This window comes from Tachypleus tridentatus, chromosome 9 (assembly GCF_004210375.1).
Source record: "Tachypleus tridentatus isolate NWPU-2018 chromosome 9, ASM421037v1, whole genome shotgun sequence".
In the NCBI taxonomy this organism is placed as follows: domain Eukaryota; kingdom Metazoa; phylum Arthropoda; class Merostomata; order Xiphosura; family Limulidae; genus Tachypleus; species Tachypleus tridentatus.
The window spans coordinates 73,124,079-73,147,459 of record NC_134833.1 but is presented as its reverse complement, the minus strand read 5'-3'; the positions used below and the strand labels follow the sequence as shown (position 1 = coordinate 73,147,459).

The following is a 23,381-nucleotide window of genomic DNA, read 5'->3' as shown; positions in this document are numbered from 1 at the left end:
AGAACCACGACATGACATCTTCGAGTGACCAAACCTCTGACACTGGAAACATCTGAGATGGTTTGGAATGTATGGTCATACCTTGCAATTAAGGTAACCTGCCTTGATGGTAGCAGGTGGACGTGGTGACGTAAATGTGAGAATGAGGACATTGGTCCACACCATAATTCCATCTATGCGAGTGGATATATGCCTCACTGCAGAAACTCCTTGGGTGAAGAAACCAGCGAGAATCTCCAACTCTGGTATGTTCTTCAAATCCCTCTCAACAATAACTCCTCATGATGAATGCCCTATGAGGGTATGCACTACAATGTCAAACAAGGACACTGCAGCAATGCCAGGGTTTCGTGAGCACTATACCCAAACATCAGCATCAGATACAATGTCCACAACACCTGTTGAGAACATCCAACACTAGTACTTGGTTGATCGTAGACCGAGTGGACCAGCCGACTGACCCAAAGGGAACCACCCCAAGATTACCCGACCACTGGAATTAAAGCCAAAGTGGTGTGTTAGGGATGGACCCCTTAACCACCAGGATCCTCTCCTCCTCTTCACAGGTTGCCACACATGGCAAACATGTGGGTGGATGTTTAGATCTCAGAGGAGGTAAACTGAAAGAACAGAACCTTCCCTGGGAGGTCCCCTCACCATGTACAGGAATCCATATTGAGAGGGAATTGAAAATGAATTATTCATCCAGGTATTAACAATGGAGGTGCATTCCCAGAGCCTAAAAATAATGAGCAAAAGCATGTACAATGTGACAAAACAGCTATGGAGCAGAGTAGAGTCTTAATGGAGTACCCAACATTGGTAAACCACCCAGAGATGTACAAATTAAAGAGGAGGTTGAAATTGAAGTGCGAATGAGAGGTGGAGGTAGGCAACGAAGACATTCATTATCACTATCTATTACTCAGGTGAAAACGTCCACCCAAGAGTAAAGAAAAGACTCCAAGGTGAAAGTGGGGAGTTCAAGAAATTAATGACCAGCTGTAAAACTCCAGTTGTTTTGAAAAAAAATGAAAAAAAGATAAAAAAAAAACACCAAATGGTGAACCAGTGTGATAAGTAAATACCAAACTGTTTCTCACAGAAGCAGGCATGCCAAAGCATCTTGAGAAGGAGAAAGGGAAATGAGTAATGAGAGGTGGTAAGGGGAAGAAAATGGATAATGAAACCCTCTGAAAGAACCCTTAGCACCTATTCATTGGATTGTCTATGAAACATTAACAGTTGAACTCCCACAGGACCTGAACTCTCAGGGTAGTTACCAGTATTGGTGCCAATGAGTGGTGCTTCATTAGAAAGGAACCTGAATTGAAGGAACAGGTAAGGATTGGTAAAATGTAGGACATGAAAAGGAGAGAAGGCATGTGATGTTCTGGTTGAGACAAATGGGCTACAAAAGTTCTAAGAGTAGACTAACAATGGGCTGACATCACCCACAACATGATAGTCAAGGACTCAATCAAATACATAAATCCCCAGAAAAGAAAAAAGATGTAATCCCTGAGATATAATTGGCAAAATGACCTGAGACAAAACTGAGTCCATATCTGGAAGACCCCAATAACAAAGAAACCAAGTATGTAAAGCCAGAATTGAGAACAAAGTATGGACTAAAGTAGAGGAGAGAAGGGTATTGAAAAACAAAATTCCTTATGGTATGTGTGGAAATCCTCTGAGAGCCAGTATAAGAAAGAAAGATATCATAGAAAGTTAAGTGAATGATTAACAGTAGATTTGGGATCTCCCGTCCACATAGACCACTCGATGGTAAGAAAGGTCAAACTGATCAGAAGACCACAGGGGTTGTGACAAGTTAATCTCCTTGCATAAATATGAGGTTAACAGAGGAGGAATAACCCAAATATCATTGGAAAATAAATATTGGGAAAATGATATATATAATAGTTGAGGGAAAGGTGAAAAAGAAATAGGTGACAGGAATGAATGAACATAAACCTGAGACAGAAAACCAAAGAGACTGAATTAGGGCTAGATGAATCCCCAGGTCAGTTGTGGGAATAAATGGCAACTCAAGAAGTGGAAGAAGGTGAACAAAGCCATCAATGGCTCAGCAGTTTCAGCAGGAGCCATGGAAAGGTAATGAGAGAAAAGGGTGAATCTGGTAATGTCTGACCTCCCAGTGCATATTAGCAGTTAAATCAATCTTCAGAGTGCCTGCATATAAGACCCATGATAAATGATAGTTGCTAATGGAATCCCATGAAGTGATAAAGTTAATTAACTTCAGGAGACCTTGCACAGAAACGTTCCACAAAACTCAAGTGCAGGAATAAATTTATTTGAAATAACTGATAAATTCAAAAAATTGGGTAGTTGAATAAATCAAAGTTGCATATGAGTCACTTCACAAGGAAAACAAAGTCAAACACGCAGTGATAAATAAATGAAAAATTGTGTCCAACATGAACGCTATTAAACAAGAAGTGAAGATTCAGTAGAGAAGTGTAAAGGAAGTCACATGTGCACATTATGACACTATTGGTTAATAGATGAAACATGATGATTTGCATAAAATACATATTGGAATGTGCTATTTCAACAAGGAGAGAGCATGCAAGGCTTATGGCATGTCTAAAGAAAATTTTCATACATAGAGCACAGCACTGAGCAAGAATAGCTAATCTTGTGAGAGAAGTAAGTACCATATCAAAAACCTGAACTATGGTGTAAATCAGTGTTTGTAGCTTGTTACTTATTAGATGATTTATCACTTAATGATTTACAGTATGTACTGCTATATTTAAAAGATGTAATATTTCTGGTCTTTATCATACCTGTTTATTGAACTAAATGCTGGAATATATGCAGCCATCATCTCAATGAACTGATCCACATCAAATGCATCAGCAACTGCATCAGAGTTTCCTAAAGACTGCAGTATACTCACTACATAACTGAGGATAATTTCATCTATGATCCTAAATAATAAAAAAAAAGATTCACTCTGATGACCACATAATGTTTATAAAGCAGATAGATTATTCTAAAATTAACAGCATATTACAATCTCTAAATATTTGAATTTTTCTTCTCTCTTCTGTTTTTTTTATAATCTACAAAATATATCTACATATTTATTACATTTCCCATTTGACAATTACTGTATAATTTACCTTACATATTGCTAAACATAACTGCAAGATTATTTTAAATGAAGTTAAATAATAAGCATATCATAGTAGTCTAGAATAAGGCTGAGAATAACACTTGTTATAAAGCTTAAAGTTACATAAATGAAAACTTGTATTAACAAACACAAAAATAATACCAGAAAACAGAAATATTTTAATTATGCTGTGTAAAAAAATGTTTCCTTAAGAAAACATTCTATAAAGTTAATGAGGCCAATATTTTAAATACTGATATTAATCTTATGAGATACGGGTTTAATAAGATTATAATATTGATAAACTAATAGATGCCATCTTGAAATTCACTATTCTTTCTTGAAAGTGTAGAGAAGCTGATCAAAATAATCAGCTTTTAGCACTGCAAGTCGGCTCTTCATAACATCATATTTGATATCCTTAATTCCTTTTTTTCTTTTGTTCAGCATAAACTCATTAAATACTCGTTATGGATATTATATTATAAACTTTGTTTTTGAATAAATTTCAAAGTTTGAAAAACCTCCACTTTGTAAGGTTATTTTATCAGATTGGTATTTAGCTGTAATAAGTATACTATTGGTAATGGTTTATACAACATCCTTCTTTGTTGTTATCTAAACATACAACCTATTCTCATACCATCTCAGGCTGTCATGGACAATATTAATGGTATTATGAAATGGTATATTTTGTAAAGGTTTGTATGTGCTTTTCCTTTCTTAATTAAGACAGCTTTTATAAAAGTAGGTAAGATACCATATCAGAATTTAAAATTCCAGAAAGTTTGTAGAAATTAATGTCCCTAGCAATCTTAACAGTATCATTTAATTACATATTTAATTATTTTCAACTTTTACCTATAGAATAATATTCCTTTCAAACCAATACTTTATCGTGTTGATGTTTGAAAAATAACTTTTGTGATTCACTATTTTGTACAATGAGTTAGAGATCAAATATCTAAGCTGTTTGCCCAAATTATATTCTTGACTATTTATATTTATATGTATTCTGCAAAAGATACTCTCAGACTGTCAGCTTATTTCACTTTAATCTAGGCATTTTTAACATTTATGCTTTTTTATTCTCAGGTCTAAAATTTTACACAAAGTTCACTAAAGTAACTTTGAAATATACAAATGTCAAGACTGAAACAAATATCAACATACAGACACTTTTCATGAAACCCATTCTGAAACAAAAAATGCCATTTTTTTCCACATATCTATGACACAATATAGTATGTTCACTGAGAAACTTTTTGGTGTAAATAAAGTTTTAGGCTATTCTTTAACTGGAATTTCCTGATTATTTGCACTTCACATCAATCCAGTTTCTTTCTAATATGTACACAAAGAAAATCTCCCAACCTCAGAAATGATGTTTGGCTGGATAATGATAACTCTGGGTTTAATGTCAATAATTAAGTGGCAAGGCTTTCTGTTGGTAGCTTGGCTAACATGCAGTTAAACCTCTACAAATGTCAAGTTTCTTATTAGAAACAGAAACTTTTCATTAAACTGCAATTTGCAGAACAAAACAACCAGGATAATATACTGCAACTGCAAAATTAGTCCTACCTAATTTACATGTTCACATAAAAAAAAGAGTTTTGTCAAACCAACTATCCTACAGATTTTTCTAATTCCAGAAAGTGCTATCAGCACGATATTATAAATACGATATTTATATGTGCACTTTCCACATAAAACAGATTTAACTCATTGACTGCTCATTCACCATATGGGGCATAGTCTACATCAGACAGTTGAACATGAGTATTCTATATATAGTGTATGACTCACAAAAATTTCACACTTTTAGAGCTGCCACAGTCAAAGGATTAAGATCTTAGAGTAATATTTAGCTTTCTCGCAGTACAATAGATAGTGCAGTCATAGGCACTGATCCTGTGGGATAATTCTCCTACACCTTTAACAATGGGGAGATGTTATATGTATCTACAGCTCAATTGAAAAACAGACTTCTGTTTGAACACACATTAATATTTTGCAATAGCTTCATCCTGAAGCTTATAAGCTTATTTCATTTAAATCAATATCTTGAAATGTAGAGAACCATTTGCACAAGAAGGTGTGCCACACTTTTATTGGTGGAAGGTTTTGATGGATGGTACATTATCACATAGTAGTGCAAGTTGAGGTGTTTTGCATAAAGTTTAGGTGAGAGTTTTACAAGGCTGGTGACATGCAAGTCTTTTAAGGTAGGATAGCATGATCTTAAAAAGAAAACAGTTAACTTTAGTGTAAAGATGGGTCATTGTATCAGAACTTTCTACAGTTCCATTCAAGATTTAGTAGAACAATTTATTATCAATTTATGTCAATAAACTTGGAATCAAAGCATAGTTTATAACTTATATATTAATAATACATAGGTTTTAGTTTCAAAAGGATATATTTAAATAAATTCTCAATCTTCATTTGTCTGTATGATGTAACATTTCTTTCTTCTTAATCGTCTAATTTAAATTTTCTTTCTATCCCAAAATAAACTTCTGAGTTATACACTTATAATATAGATATTTCTAAGCCATTTTGTAAATTTATAGCCTCCAATTTTCTTGCTTTACTGATATATAAAGTCAAATAAAGGTATAACCTTTTTTTATCATATCCTGTCTTAAAAAAGGTCAATAATTCTTCAAGATACCTGCTACTGGATTATTTACAACCAGCTTTTAGCAAATAGGACACAAAGTAAATCACATGATTATCTGTTTTGTTTCAATTATTTCCAATCAGAATTACAAGGATTTAAATGAAGAAGTTGATCTCAGAAATTATGAAACTTTTTAATCTGTTTATAGTTTGGTTTAAAAAAAAAGTAAATTACAGTAACTTTTGTAAAATCTGTACAAGTAAGTAATATTTTTTCACTTATAAAATTCATATTTAAAACTATTAGATAAAAATGGTATTTTTATTCTTAACATCAAAATTACATTGCATTCAGAACAGAGTGAGTCAGGCTGATTAAGCAAATAAATGGACAAATCTTTAGTAGAAATGATTTATTTAAAAATTCTGATTGTTTTGTGTATGAACCTTTAATGTTTACTTGAAACATACCAAAGTTAATGAAGATACACTTAATATAGTTGGAATTATACCCAACATTGCTACATATACCTTCACAGAAACATAAGATGGGTCAATGCACTAATTAAGCTTTGAATGGTGTGTTAATGTTAGCAGGGAACTAAATATCCAGGTTTGTATATTGTATTTTTTTAATCAAAACAATCCCAGTTGTAAATTATTTTCTTCTTTGCTCAGTATAACTTGTAAATAATTTCCTTCTCTTGTATGTTGACTTCAAGATTTCCAACAACACAGTAAATGTCCCATAATGTTTTAGTTTGATAAACCAAAGCTAATGTTCATTTCTCAAAAATATTTGCCATATGGAAAATACGGCATTTTTACACTTTGTCATATGCATATCGCATACCCATATGCCTTGTAGTAATCTGTTTCTTACACATGGAATGCATCTCTCAGTGCACATGACCTAGCTAACTAGAGCACATATCTACAGCACATGCACTAAACATTTTGAATTAAGCTCTTAGAAGCTGTCTCAAGAACTGACCATGTGACCATTGTTATTTGTATATAATTTTAATACTCAAATTTTAATACAAAATGTGTATCTACAAAATTTGGCAGACTTTTAGTAAATAATACAAGCCATTTGTATATAAAATTATTTTTTTAATGAAATATTTTTATTTAAAAAATAGTCTTATTTTTTAACCAGTCTAAATGCAAAGTAATTTTCATGCTAAGATTAAGAATACTTTTCTTCATCTAAAAAATTTCAAATGTCATTTATGTTATCTCTGAAAGTTCAGTAAAAACTATATATTTTATTATTATTTTCTCTATACAAGATTGGTCAATTTTACCAACTTTGTATCTACAAAAAACACACCAAATTAACCTAAATTATCCTTTTTCCTTCAAGAATTACTTGAAATTGTAATATAAAATTACTTTTGTTTATTCTAACTTGAAAACTGCAACAATATATATCTGTTTATACATATATTTTATTGTTTTTCTGTCCTTTGAGCCATGTCTAACTTTTCACACAATAACAAGTTGTAAACCGCTTGGGGAATGTACCACTCACATTATGCTACTGAATTATGCTACTTATGAGCTACTCCAAGCTGTTAATGAGTGTGCTTCATGAAAATTTATCACTGTATTATTATTATTATTATTTATTTTACCTAATCTAAACTTAAAGAGTTTTCTATTTTTATATTTTAGTTACTTTTATAATAAATAAATAAATACACATTACAAATAAGAAATAAATATGCAAAAAGCAAACAATGTCTCATTACTATCATAGTTTTTCTGGCTTTCTTACTATATGACAAAAACCATTACAAATTTGTCCAAGGTGGTTGATGCATTTTTCATGGAAATGAACTTTGTACTGAAAGATAGCATTTTTTTGTATAGAAAACAAGGTCATTTGGTAGATGAAAACCTTGGCTTTCTATTTGAAAATATTATAGTATTAAACATAAGAAAGAACGATTAACAAATCCTGAATAGGATGTGGCAGGAGGGGACTGATTTTCTATTTGATGACTGTTGCCACACAATATTGAAGACTATGAAATTAGGCTTTCTCTCAGCTATAACAATGCTGTAATAAGTAATTTATGTTAAATTTCATACTTATTGGAGAGGTGCAAATAAGAGAAACAAGAGGGAATTCTCAACAGCCATGACACTTAGAAAAATTCTTTTAGAGAGGATTAGGATAAATTAATCTGTCAGATTTTTTCCTTTTTATTAACTACATTTTTGTACACATCAAAAGGGTTTTACCTCCTGAGTCCAAAAATCTAATCAGATATCAAACCAGTTAAGAAATGAGAGAACTAAAAGATTATACTTGAAAACAATCTGAGCCATTTCATAAGCTATGGTGCCATTGCAAAAAATGCCACAAGGGAAATTATGGATTTTTAAAAAAATAGTTTTATAAAATTAAGAACTTAAACTTTGAATATTAGTAAAATATAAATTATTAGCTACAATTTTATGTTACACTAATTGGTACAACATGAAACAAACAAAAATTAGTTTAATTAAATTCTGAATACAACTCATTAAACACCTCAAGCCATACACAGTAAAGGATGCCCATGGCAATAACAAACTAATCACTAGACATTTTCTTCTTAAAAAAAAACTAAGGAGATTATATTGTGAAGAGAGTGATGAGGTCTCAAAAAGAAAATTAAAAACTTAGATTAATTTAAAAAATGATTTGCAGCAACCTTTTCAGTTGCAATATTTTCAAGTCACTTCTTTCTCTGGTTAATCAATTGGGTCGTTCCATGTCAAATCATCCAGGGGGCTGCAGGTGATCTCCACAGAATGCCTTGAAAAATATTCACGTGCTTATCTACCCATATAATGAAAAATTGCCAAAGATTAGATCAATATCTCTAATAGTTTCTGATTTACAGCCCTGTAAAAGTTAAGTAACTTTTTTTTTATTTTTGGCAAATTCATTTTCAGGCAACTTTGGCTGCTTAAAGCTGCAAGAGTAATGGTGGTAGAAGGCTGAAATTTGCTACACTGACTGAATTAATCTCACAGAATTCAAAAATGGTCTCAAACCAAGTTTATCTTTCTTAGGATTTGCATAGTGAGGCAGTAAAATCTACTGAAAACCCAAAATCGTAAAAAAACATTGGTTTATGTAATAAGCCATAGCTCTAAGACTTAATATGATACAAAGCTGAATTTGTTTTTCTAATTTCCTATAACATATCAGTTGATAAATCAGTAATTGTTGCAATTAAAAGTCTGTTAGATCTCCTGTAAAAATATGTAGCTGCATGCAACTTTTTATGATTTGGCTAAAAATAGCCCTACTTCAGGCCACAGTTTGATCATGTCACCAGTGATTCAGCCTTTTCAGATTTTTACCATATATTGTTACATCTCTGAATATGATCTACAAAAAAAAAATCAGGATGGTGTTCAACCTACTTTTTGAGTTATTTTTTAAAATATCCTCTTAAAAAAATTCCGTTCAGGTGTGTTTCTGTGTGCAAATATATCCATACAATTTTGAAAAATACCTGTCAGAATTTTATGAATCCTACTGAAATATTCTAACCAGCCTTTCACAATGTTAAATAATGAAGTTGTAAGAAACAAGAAAGAATTAATTAATTTCTAAACAAGTTTATTGGCATAACTAGTTAGATTACATGGCAATGCAAATATATTGTGTATGCATTACAGTTATGCAGATATGGCTGAGTTTAAGATTCATAATATAATAAATACAAAGGTAAATCAGACATAAAAAGTACAGTGCTACAATAAGGGATAACTGAGAAAGATTATAGTCACACCAAACTGCAATAATCATGACAATGAAATGTTTCAAAAACTGCTTTGGTGATAAATTAGCCTTAACAACATCAAATAAACATTGCTTTGTTCAGACAGCTTGAATAAATTTCTGAAATTCGAGTTTGATTATGTTCAGATCACTTTGATTTAGAACATAGTGGCAAACACTACTGCTTTGCACGGTAAGTGCACTTATCAGACAAAGAATATGTTGGAAAGGAATCCAGCTTTCATCTTTATGTGACCTTGAAGGCCATGAGAACAGTTCGTTTCTTGAATTCTTCATAAATGATACCAACACATTGGAATGTTCATCCGATCTATCTGTTACATTTCCCACATACCATTCATGATCATATGCATGCCACATATTTCCCTGGTTGATAATTGTGATTGCTATTATCAGACCCTATTTGAACTGCTGCAGCATCACTTTCACTGCTACTACCCACAGTTACAACTGTGTACACATCATCTGATAGCCTTCTCATATACAATTTGTTGGTAGAGTGAGGAATAAAGCTATGATGTAACCTAATACATGCTACGGTTTTTCATTTTTCATTGCGCTCAAGTAGATCAAACTTTACACAATTCTGCAGGGCTGATTCCTGATTGATAAGAAAGAACTGAATGCCCTGAATGTGGTCCTTTGCCCAATGGTACATATCAGAGACACTTAACATTTGATAATTTATTACTTTTCACAACCTTGATGTTTTTGAAGATCATGTCCAGAGATGTAAGAATATGTGGTAAAGGCTGATTAGAATATTTCAATGGAATTCATAAATTATTTCAAAAGTAGGGCTATTTTTAGCTAAATCATAAAAAGTTGCATGCAACTACATTTGTTTATGGGAAATCTAACAAACTTTTAATTACAACAATTGCTGATTTATCAACTGATATGTTATAGGAAATTTGAAAACAAAATTCAGCTTTGTATCATATTAAGTCTCAGAGATATGGCTCATTAAATAAACCAATGTTTTTTACGATTTTGAGTTTCCAGGTGATTTTACAGCCTCACTATGAAAATCCTAAGAAAGATAAACTTGGTTTGAGACCATTTTTGAATTCTGTGAGATTAATTCAGTCAGTGTAGCAAATTTCAGCCTTCTACCACCATTACTCTTGCAGCTTTAAGCAGCCAAAGTTGCCCGAAAATGAATTTGCCAAAAAAAAAAAAAATTACTTAACTTTTACAGGGATATAAATCAGAAACTATTAGAGATATTGATCTAATCTTTGGCAATTTTTCATTACATGGTTAGATGAGCACATGTGAATTTTTTCAAGGCATTCTGAAGGTGTCACCTGGAAAATTTTCCATAATCTGGATGATTTGACATGGAATGACCCAACTGTGATAGCTGAGGTGTTTGGTATTTTTTGTAGTTTTGAAGTTTTACTTTATATACTAAGAACTATTTTGTTCATGAAATGCTATGTATGTTACAGTTAAATATTAGGGTTTGAAGCTGAATAAAAGTGTTAGTAGAATAAAAGCATACCTCCTTTTCATTGGTTGATGTCTTTACAAAGAGATAAGGCTTTTAGTGCTGGATTTAGTTGCCATAATGTGTTAAAATGATGAATATTAAAAAGATACTAAGCAATATATGTTAACTGCTAATCAAGTTCAATACTTATTAGCAGTTTCTGCTAATCAAATCCACCAAACTATTTTGTCCCATATTGGATCTTCTTTGATGGCTGTTTCAGTTGCTAGGATAGTTAATCTAGTTGATGAGTCATAGAACTACAGCCACCATTAAAAAAAATAAAGGGCTATTTGTTCTTTCCAACCACATGAAAAAAACTGTGTGATTAAATCTTTTTTTAACATTGCTTTTACAGATGATCAAAAATTGAGACTAAAATGTGGGGGGCTCAAAAATTAAATAATTTTGAATAAACAGTGTTACACTTCATAGCATTGGGTGTTGAATGTAGACTTTTGAGTATGCAAATTCTTTTTTCTTACTGGCCCAAATCAAAATTATATTAAAAGCGTGTGTGTGTGTATGTTATAATGACAAGCTCATCTGTTTTTTGGTTAATTTTTACATATTTTATCTAAGTATCTTAATTACTTATACACTGATTAGACAGATAGTTTAAATTCCACAAATATTTTTCACCTGCACTATGAGATGACCAGTCCATTAGTACTAGAGAAAGATAAAGATTATGGAAGTGTCTCTGGTATACTCTAAGTGAGTGCATGAAATGAAATGAACAATCACTTCTAGAATTACTTAATGAATCTGTATCATAAACTACCACAAATGAGAAGTAAGATGTAATTAGAAACACTTGAGCAGCAACACTTATATCATTAATAAACTACAGTTTAGAAATAATGGCACTGTTTGACTTGTAGCACTTCTACTGATATGCCCATTTACAAAGAGCTCATTTGAAAGAAAAGTTCAACCCTGACATTATTCTTCAAGAGAGTTTCCACATACATTATAGGAAGTTTATTACTTTAATGTAAAGAGCAACTGTTTGTTTTAAGAATGGTCAAAAAGTACTGAACTTGTTCATATGGTATTTTTATCTTCTTACAATATCTGTCACAAAAAAGTTATTTTTATTGAGAGTGTGACTTACTAAATTGAAAGTTTGTACTGTTCAAGTAACTGCATGTATATACAGAAAATAAAATGTTGAGCTTTCTTGCTTCATTTATGTTTGTTAATTTAGTGTAAAGTTGAATTTGTATGCTGCAAAAAGTTCAATCTATAAAAAGCCAGTTCCAAAACCTAAAATAATTATATATAGATGTAAATTTCCTATAAATGTTCATGACTATTACCACTTTTGTGGATTTTTTTTTTTTGTGTATGTGTATAATACAAATATTAGTAAATCACACCTGTTGAAAACACTGAAATTCTATGTAGGTTGTTTCTTGTTGTGAGTGGCACATAGAATTTGAACCATTACAAACATCTGATAAAACACTCACTCTAAAGCATCTTCTCCTGTGTGGTTTCTAATGAAAATTGCTAGTTCTTCTTTCACAAAGTCATCTCTTTTCATTAATGTTTCTTCTTCAGAGTTCATTTTCAACAAAAACAAACAGCTGAAAAAACAAAGAGATTAAAATTACACTTTGCATACATCAAACTGAAATATTCTTTGCAGGATATGTTAAGAGATAAATCAGCATTATAAGAAGTTATATACACAGTTGGTCTAATTTTACTTACTTTGGTATACATATATAAGCACTTGAAACAACATATAACCACAGACAAGAAAAAAACAAAAAAACAAGCAGGTGCAATATTTACCAATGATTGACCAATACATAAATTTTGATCAACTTAGTGAAGTAACTAAAAACAGTAAGCACATACTGATTGCATATTTTACATGCAGATAGAAAATTACCATTATTAGGGGAGAAGCTACAAATGTGACAAGAAAAATAGCTTCCATACATTTGTGACTGAGACAAGATATGTCTTATCTTAATTATGGAAACAATTAGTCCTCATAGATCAGCTACCACATCTTTGTAATTCATAAAAACAGTACAACACTGTTTAACCCATTACACAAGTGCTAGATGTTATGCATATCAGTATCACATTTGCTGGTTTTCAAAGGTCACACTTCATCTTGCTGAAGGGCAAGTAATGATCAAGCTATGTTTGGATACTTCTGTTGCTTCTTCCAAAGTTCCCAGATGGCTATATTGGGTGCCCATCTACTGGTACATGATTCATTAACATTACTACTGTAATGATTTTACCCAGCCTCTAAGTTCAGTTGCATGACTTTTTGCTACTGAGGCAAAGAGAGAACTTCTTTCTACATACACAAGACAAAAACAACAATCAAAATTAAAGTATGTCACACTATTAAGTTATAAGTTTACTATTCTGAAAATGTATTTCTAATAGGTACTTCTGTACTCTCATAAGATTAGCTATTCTCATTCACTGATACCCATTTTATGCAAACTTTTAATTTATGCAAGTAATGTTCCCCTCTAATAGAATCAAATGATTCCAATGTGTATCTCATACAAATCATTATGCATCACCTCTCCATCAATAGGACATTCAGTATTGAAAGGCTGTCTTTCGTATGCAATCAACTCTCCAAACTGTGAAACAGGTCAGAACCTTCCAAATAGCAATAACATCCCTGTAAGAACAGAGAATGAAGGATAGCTGAAGACAGAACTGAAACAACCCCACACATCACAACCATGACTCACAACCCAAATGGAGGAAATCGAGGGAGGAAGACAAACAGTCTGAAACCTGTGTGAGAACCTATGTTGATTGATTCACTCTAAATCCAACACCAGGCCATGAGGTACTAATATCCACATGGCAGTAGAATGAAGGCTCCCAATGAAAGCGGTGAACTGCATTTTTGATTACTCAATTCCAGTATTTGTGTAATGAAATGATATTTTGAAAAGCAGATTATACCGATTTACTCAAGCAAGGCATGGCAGGGATGGGCAGTTATCTCTTTCTGCTTTACCCATGTACTCCATGAGTGGTATGGTCTGTAACAGGCACGTTTATGAAGCCAAAATATCACAAGATTATTCAACTGCAAACAATCTTGTAAAACACCCCTTCTCACTGGTGAGCACCGCAAAGCCATGGAAGAGAGCACAATTCAAAATAGCTGTACAGTGCAGACTTTAACTGAACAATACCTGATCAGACACCTCTCACTACAAAGAAGGATTTAAATAGTAAATAATGAAGCAAGAAACCCACAAAGGAAAGAAATAAGGAATAGAAATTTACTTAGTAAGAGTCACACTGAAGTATGAAAATGGTCACAGGTGGTAGAGAAAAACACAAGGAAGAAACAGTGATATGGTGTAGATAAGAGGAGATGAATGTATTAGGTGCAGTTTTCATGCCTACAGATAAGAGTTTTCTCAACAACTGATAAAGATAAGATGCCAGGGAAAAGATAAGAATGTTGGATCTAATGAGAAGACTCCTGGAACAAAGTCTGAAAAAAAGATGATAAAAGGGAACAAGTCAATAGGATCAAAAGTTGAAAACAAGTGGTGATAGCAGAATGAGAAAGATCTCACCTTGAGTAAAATTGCCTATGAAAAAAAAAAAAAAAAGAGGCAGGATCAGGCATCATGGAAAGAAGGCATACGGACAACATAACAAAAGAGCACAGATAATACATAGGAGTCAATCTGAATTGAGAATAGGATAAAAATTAGAAATGAAAGGAAGGGAATTAGGCAAAAGGCATGTCTTTTCTTATAGCAAAGCCACATTGGGCTATCTGCTGAGCCCACCAAGGGAAATCGAATCCCTGATTTTAGTATTGTAAATCCGGAGACATACTGCTGTACTAGCAGGGAGCATAGGCAAAAGGAGGAGTTATCTTCTCAAGCCACAGATGTCTTTGGCAGGAAGGGAAAATCTGGATAATGGAGAAGAGAGGGAGTGAGAAAAAAATACAAGAAATGTCATGGAAAACTAGATCAACCATCAACGTACAAAAGCATAATTAATAAGAAATTATACCTGAAGGGAAGGTGAAATAGTAGTCACAAATGAAGGTAAAGTGAGGGGAAAAAAGATCACATGAATATTCCAGGTTGGAATGGTAGGTAGTCAAGGAAGATGACTAATTTGGAAGGAACTGTGTGAACATAATAGGGATAGATAAGATCTACATGGTTTTGAGGAAAACAAAGGTATGGAACAAGGCTGGCAAATAATCCAAGGTGGATGGGACTGAAGATCAGAGTCAAAATCCAAGATAGAAACTCTACCACTTGAGATACAGGGCTTCAATCTGTGGGAAATCCCTGGCATGTAGATTAACTATTTACACCAATAACCACCAACTAAAGAGGAGCAAATGGAGCAAGCTGAAAGAAGGCTACCTGCAGATATAAACCCAATTTCCTCGCCAAGAACCGAGTAAGAGCCAAGTGTGAAGATCAATGATATGAATGTCCAGATGGAGTACTGGCTAATTAAATAGACAAAGAAGGGCAGAAGATGAAAGAAGATGTAACAGAGGTAAATGTTGGAGCCTGAAAGGCCAAGGAACCAAGGTTGAGTTGGCCATTAAGATCAATCACAAGGAACTAACATTGAATAATAGAGATGAGGGAAATCAGCCATGGAAGTAAGAGGATGGAGAGTTTAACATATAGGAACTTGTGGAACTAATCCCGATTGAAGGCATTAACAGCCCCAGCTAAAAGAGAAAGTAATGGATACCAAACAGAGGTAATTTAAAGTTAAAAGATGTAGTAAAAGAATCTATGTGGGAAAAATTACATGGAAGACAATGCCATCAGAAAACAAGAGACCATTATAGTGGATAGAATATGTTGGGAGGAGAAAAACAAATTGTAATCTGAGTGAGAATATGGGGAACATGACATGGAAGGATATGAATAGTAGTAAGGTAAATTGTGCAAAAAAGCCCAAAACAGCAGATCTAATATGTGAAAAGAGATGAAATGTGAACAGGTACCACCCACAGGAGCAACATTCCCAAAAATGGGACAAGGGAAGAAAATAAAGACCATAAAACCCTACAATAATGAAAATGAAAACAAAGAAATCATGCAAGAAGGGGGTGAACTATAGATGGCAAAAACCCCAGCACGGAAGGAAAAAAGATGAGCTGTCCTCCAACAAATCCAAAATGCAAACAGAACACCAAATTAGGGGAAACATGAAACAATAAAGGTGAGAGCAATGATAAGGGAAAAGTAAAAAGAAAAATGCTGAAAGAAGTCTGCCTGAAGTTAAGCTAAGGTGAAATTTAAAATTCATAGAAGATTGGCTGGCTGGTTGGTTTGGTGTTTTATAGTGCAAAGCAACTCGACTATCTGTGCCAAACTTCCAGTAAAAAGTTAGAATTAAAGTGAAACTCATAAAAGAAAATTAAGGTAAAACAAGGCAAAGTTTAATTTTTGAATTAAAAACATAAGTAGCACTAAATCCAATTTTTACATCTAGTCTAAAGCAGGAACAGAAAAACTACAGTAATACAAATTGTAAAGGACTTTCTGTAGCATAATTGTAATTATCATAACTCGCCAGGATGATTAATGGGTAAGTTCAAAAATTAGCTTTACTTACGTGAAGTCGGCCTTTCCAGTTCTGGTTATAAGTTTTTTGGCGTTATGGCTGTTTTCAGAAAGTAAAGTTGGTTGGTTGGTTGATTTAGTGTTTTATGGCACAAAGCAGTGAGGCTATCTGTGCCAAACATCCAGGAAAAAGTTAAAAGTAAATTTAGTAAAATACATAAAAGAAATTAAGGTAAAACAAAATAAAGTTTTAAAAAACAACAACATATAAATAGCATAAAACCAATGTTTACATTTAGTCTACAATGTTAAGAGAAAAACTACAGTAATTCATGTTGCAAAGGATTTTTTGTAGCGTAACTGTAATTATCATAACTTGCCAGGAAGACTAACAGGTAAGTACAAAACCAGTCAGTCACCTGAGGTTGGCCTTTCCAGTCCTGGTTCTAAGTTATTTGACATTATGGCCATTTTCAAAATGTAAAGTAACACAAGTTTTATAAAAATTGTTGCAAAATTTTAATTATTATAACTCGCCAGGATGACTAATGAATAGCTCAAACAGCAGTGATGGGTGTTGACGTTGATTCATCAACTTTTTAAATGATGGAGGTCAAAAGACTTTTCATTTAGTTTGAGAATGATTATTTTGGAGGCACAGAGAGATCCGTCTGCACTTCAAGTGTAGTAGTGGAAATAAGTGCAGTTGCATATATCTGAGATGAAGTGGTTGATAGCAATATTTGAGCCTCAGAGCAAGTAATGTTTTGAATCGTTTTCAAACACTGCTCCTCTTTTTCTTCCAACCATTTAGGGCAAAAACAAAAGTAGGATGGGTGACAGCCATTGCAACTGATGCAATGATAATCTGTTTCACACTCATAGGCATTGTGGTTCTTGCCACCACAACAAGCACACTTCAAGGAACCATGACATGATGTCTTCAAGTGACCGAACTGCTGACACTGGAAATATCTGAGAGGGTTTGGAATGTATGGTCATACCTTGCAATTAAGATAACTTGCCTTGATAGTAGCAGGTGGATGCAGTGATGTAAATGTCAGAATGAGGATACTGGTCGGCACATTAATTCCATCTTTGTGAGTAGAGGTACGCCATATTGCAGAAACTCCTGGGGTGGAGAAACTGGCGAGAATCTCTGTCTCACGGATGTTCTTGAAATGCCTCTTAACAATAACTCCTTATGACAAATTCAAAGTAGCATGAGGCATAACCTCAATAGATATATGCTCAATTGCCTCTGAATGTAAGAGAAGTTCACTCTGTTGAGATGTGGATTTTTCCACCAATGTAACCACAGCAAAACTTTTTGACTGACTTTGGAAAGCCAGCAAGTCCCTCTAGTTCTTTCTGTGGAAAAAGTGAGACATATGCCCTAAAGGTTTATCTGAAAGAGAAATAGTGAAAAAACAGTCCATAGGTAAAAAACTTAATGTAGTATAAGAAAATGAGGTGCAGGTGTTACAGATGTTGAAGATTGCTGTTCAGAATCCCCATGAAGTGGTCATTTACCTGTGGACTGTTTTGTTCACTATTTAAGCTTTTATTTGGAAGATCCATAAAAAAAGGAATTTTTTGATGCCCACTGACCTCACCCACCATGGAACCCTATAAGGGGAAACTCTACAATGCCAAACAAGGACATTGCAGCAGCATCAGGGTTTTGTGAGCACTATACCCAAACACCAACCTCAGATACAATGTCTACAACACCTGTTGAGAACATCCAACACTAGTACTTCGTTAACCTTAGCCCAAATGGACCAGCCGATTGACACTAGAGGGGCCACCCCAAGGCTGCCCATCTACAGGAATTCAAGACCAAAGTGGTGTGTTAGGGTTGGATCCCTCATCCACCAGGATCCTCTCCTCCCCTTCACGGGTCGCTACGCACGCAAATATGTAGGTGGATGTTTAGATCAGAACCTTCCCTGGGAGGTCCCCTTATCACGTACAGGAATCCACACTGAGGGGTCTGTAGAAGGTAATGCTTTAATTACCCAAAGACAAAAAGAGCAGCACATAAGGCATCACGATAATATTCTGCAAAATGCATCTGAAAATCAAGAGATCTAGCAGTTATGGCAAGAGAAGTAGGAAAGGCATTCCATGATACATTCAGGGAGAATTTACAAATTATACCAAATTAATGGAAAGAAGTATTAAGTACAGATTAAATGAAAGTAACTGCAAAAGATCTAAACTATAAAGAAAAATAAAATGAACTCATTAATGTAGTAATAAATTGGAAAAAAAACTGTGTTGAGAATGCATCGCTCATAAAGTAGATATTAACCCATTAAGAAAAAACAATGGGTACACCAATAAATAATAGAGTAACGAAGCAACTCAAACAAGATAATGAATTAACAAGGAAATTTTAAACTAGAGCTATAGTCAAATAAAAAGAATGAAGCCTGATTGAACAGTACAGAACAAAGGATAACCTTTGAAAGAAAATAAAAACAGAAGTGGATAATAAATAGGCACAATACTGGGAGAAGTCTGTGTGGGCCACAATTCATAGGTTCCACTAAAACTAAGTGATGAAAACAAATGTTAATAAAATGAAACAGAAATGATACAAATGTAACAAAATAACACAGTTAAGCTAAAGAACAACATACTATGTTCAGCCATGTCATATGGCATAGAAGAAAAACAGTGAAGACTAATTTCAAATGAAAACATAACTTAGTATTAAAAAGTCCAAATAATCATATATTATGGAATTAAAATAATTACAGACAATAATATTAATAATAAAATTGTAAAACATCTTATCTCTTCAAAGTCTGTGGACCGTATGGCAAATGGTCAACTATAGAGCACAAGGTGAGGTGTAATGAAAATCTGAACAGTAGACAATCAAATTCCTGATGTAATAAGGCATAAACTGTTAGTGGAGGAACATGAATAAAAGCCATTATAAACTAGCATAAAGATCATAGAACTTTTGTATGGAGAACAGAAACTACATAATGTAAATGAGGAAGTACTTCAAATTCAACGGTGGAGAAAGACCATGAAGATTTCCATCCACCCAAACAGCATTGGCATCTACAGGAGGAACTGTGAACAAGAAATGAAAATGAAGCTGATCAATGAAGACAAATTTCAAGCTCTAGAAAAGTAGGAAGTTATAATAAAGGAAAACTACTATGTGAGTATAATACATACAAATATGAAGTAGTAAAGAATGACGAGAACAAAACCAATAAAACAACATTTGCATACAAATTTTGCCAAATGAGAAGTGATAGTTCAATATAAGTACTTGGAAAGAATCACTTGCAACACAAGTGTACTATGCTCCTATTGGTAGAGATGTAACACAAGATTATTTACATGACAGACCTGTTGGAATCACTTGATTTCAATGAGGGAGGAGCATAAGGCTTCTGGCATGAGTAAGTAAACATTTTAAATGTAGGGGGAGGTAGTAAATGAGAATAGCTAACTTTGTCAATTGAGGAAAGTACTATATCAGAAGTTCCTAGTGTGATATTTCAAAATTTCACATTACTTAAATCAAGGCAATTACTATTACACATTTAAAAAAAAAACCCAACAAAACTGAACTCTTAATTAATTATGTTACCCTGTGAAATAGGTATCTTGTTCCAAAATCCACAGAAAAAACATTTAACCAAATATAATCTTTTATTAAACAATCACTATGGTACGTAACCTTTATCTAGCCTACAGGTGTACAACCTTTTTACATCCTGTCTACAAACACATCAACTATATATAGAATATTTGTGCTAAAACTTAGAAAAATCTATCTACATAATGACATGCTCTTAATTAGTTACAGATGAGTGAAATGATACAAATCTATCTGAGAGACATAATCAAGCTTTTATAACTAGAAAGCATTTACTGCAAAGTTCGTAACACTTAAAAGGTGGGGAAAAACTGAGGAATCTGGCATTCTTATCTTACAAGTCTACCATTATAATTATAGACAAATATACCTAACAATTAAGCAAATGTAAATAGTTGCTCTGTAACTTAATTTAGTCATGAGAAAACAAGTTAAAAACTCTCTCTTCTTATAGCCTAATTGACTTAAGCTGGGAATCATCATTGTAGGTTATCATTGAATTATTTTCATCACCTTAACATTTTTCTACAGTAAAGGATAAAAAAAACAACACATATACTAATCAGTATTTCTCATAAGACTTAAACAGACTCTTTTTTAACTCAGGCCAGAGTAAATACTAGCAATGTCCAGCTGCAAATCCTGATTTACCCATCAAATGACGACATCTGGTAATATTTGTAGTTTTGTTGCTGAAAACTACTCCAAACAACATTAATTTCACTGTTTGTAGGTAGAATGGAAACTTTATAAGAGATGGGAATGATTATTAGGCCATCATATATATAATTCTAGGAGAATAAAAAAAATTATGGGCATAAAAAGTTAATGAAAAAACCACAACTGTTCTAAAATTAAAATTACTATATACAGTTTCAATAAAACTGTTTTCTCTTTTCACCACAGCTAAACACAGAGTAAAATACTTTATGGATTTTATAAAAACTTATTCCTAATCCTTTTCACTCTAAAACAAAAATGTTCTTGTTTCACAAGTTAAATCTACCAAATTTCCACATTCCAAGTGCACAGCTTTAAATTCTCAATATTAAATTCATCTTACACACCTCTGCCCATTCAGTAAAAATAATTCCTTTTGTATGGTACATCATAAATGACAGCAGTGCCTCATTATCACAGATAACAGATCTTCTTATTAAGTTTTTTAACAAATTCAGTAGTACACAATAAACTATTTATAAAAAAACTGTTCAACAGACTTTTCAATGTAGTATGTCATGTAATTCTTTCATCCATAATTGACAATAACTTTTTGAAATTACTAGTTAAAAATGTGTTTGATAAGTGTCTTTGCTTGTAGTAATAATCTAATGGTATTTGATATACAGAAATGAGTAATTCTGTAGCACTTGATTATTGAAACTATTTAATTTCATTGTTCAATATGTTGCAGATACAGGTAGAATTTTACAACAGGGAATCCACAGAGAATTTTCACAGCCTGTACAAAAATTATCCAAGATCTTGTAAACATTAAAAATAAGAAATTGCTCAAACATGGTCATTGTTAAGGTTTAACTTCATGAAATAAAACTTTTATTGCACTGGTACTGTTTTTATTCATCTGCCTCTGCAGAAGATACATATAAATATATATATACAACTACTGTTGAAATAATAATTGAAGCAGTTATGAATTTGTAACAATCTTAGTTATCCTCTGTAAACTCTTTTACGTGGTTGTAGGCCTCTTGATTTAAAGTTAATCTCAATGTATTGCATGTAAAAATATTAGATAAGCTATGTGCTCCAGTAAACATTACAATACAAAGCTAGCACCACTGTCTTTTTTTTCTCAAACTTTTGAAGTACTCTAAGATAAAGCAAGGTATAAATTTAAAATTTATAAATTACTAGCTAGAAAGATGCAATTTTTATTATTCTGCTTTCAACAACAGAAAAGGTTAAAAGCTATTCATGTCAGAGGTTAATGCACATGGAAAGAGATCAGTTTCAAAAGATACACTGGAAAATTATTCATAAATTATTACACTTATGACAGGTATTTAACAAAGATATAATGATAACTTCACAAAAAAATGCATTCAAAATTGCATGAACATAACAGACATGCAAATCAGTCAAAATTCAATTCTTTTCCATATCCATGGTTCCCACTTCCAGTCCCAGTGGGGCATTTACGAAGTGATTAATGTCATATGAACTTCGAAGTATATACTGATAAGTTTTACTTATATTTTTAGTCTATACTCTACACAAAATGCTCTGTTTGAGGGTGGAAATTGTCTTAGCCTACTTGGTATTACTATAATATTAATAGTTAACAGTACTAACAGTAACAGCTCACCTTACCTTCACCCCAGACTAGTACTTTGGTTTTACTATTTTGAAAAAGAAATTTCTCAAATTTTGATACCTTAAACTGCTATAGTTAATTTTTTTTTATTTTCACAGTGGCAAAACGTAAGTTCACCTTTTGCTACAAGTGCCACATGCTTATCTAATAAATTAAATTTATAAAACCAAATGCTTATGACCTTATTTTATACTTCATAGGCCTACACCTTTGTTTACTGTTAAGGTTTATTATCAGCTGGCGTCATTAGCAGTTCCCTCTGGCCTAAAACGTCCGAAAATATTCGCTAAATTATTTCTGATTTTCATTCTATTTAAAAAATTAAATTGCTTTTGAATGTTGTTTATTTTCAGCTTCTAACTTATTGTCCCTTATCTTTGTGATGTGTTTGTAAAATCCAGATACATTTTACATATGCGATGTTATGATATTGTTTATTTCTGTCAATACACTTATAGTTTTGATGTTGTTGTTGTTTTGAATTAAGCACAAAGCTACACAATGAGCTATCTTTGCTCTGCCCACCACGGGTATCGAAACCCGGTTTCGAGCGTTGTAAGTCCGCAGACATACTGCTGAATCACTGGGAGGCTAGTTTTGATGTTATAAGATCTTTCGCGTATTTTTCATACTTACTTTTATTCTTTTTAGACTAACGATTTTTCACACTAAATGTAGAGTTTCGATACCGCTACGGGCAGATTACAAATAGTAAATTTTATGACTTTGCGCTTAACAACATACTTTTTTCATTCGAAGTAATATG

At 32.9% G+C, this 23,381-nt stretch overlaps 1 protein-coding gene across 5 annotated transcripts in view; it reads right to left on the bottom strand.

Moving 5' to 3' along the window:
* LOC143225495 (CUE domain-containing protein 2-like) overlaps positions 1 to 22,837 on the bottom strand; it is a 38,438-nt gene extending 15,601 nt beyond the window's left edge. Inside the window, exons 1-4 of one of the 5 annotated variants that reach the window (XM_076454999.1) lie at positions 22,612 to 22,837; positions 16,699 to 16,815; positions 12,555 to 12,671; positions 2,817 to 2,960 (exon numbers count right to left, since the gene is read on the bottom strand). In XM_076454999.1, the coding sequence (XP_076311114.1) occupies positions 2,817 to 2,960; positions 12,555 to 12,652 (242 nt within the window). In that variant the 5' untranslated portion in view covers positions 12,653 to 12,671; positions 16,699 to 16,815; positions 22,612 to 22,837. Of the gene's footprint in view, positions 1 to 2,816; positions 2,961 to 12,554; positions 12,672 to 16,698; positions 16,816 to 22,606 lie in introns of all 5 variants that reach the window. The other 4 variants (XM_076455000.1, XM_076455003.1, XM_076455001.1 and 1 more) reach the window with 4 other exon arrangements.
* Positions 22,838 to 23,381: the final 544 nt, after the last annotated feature.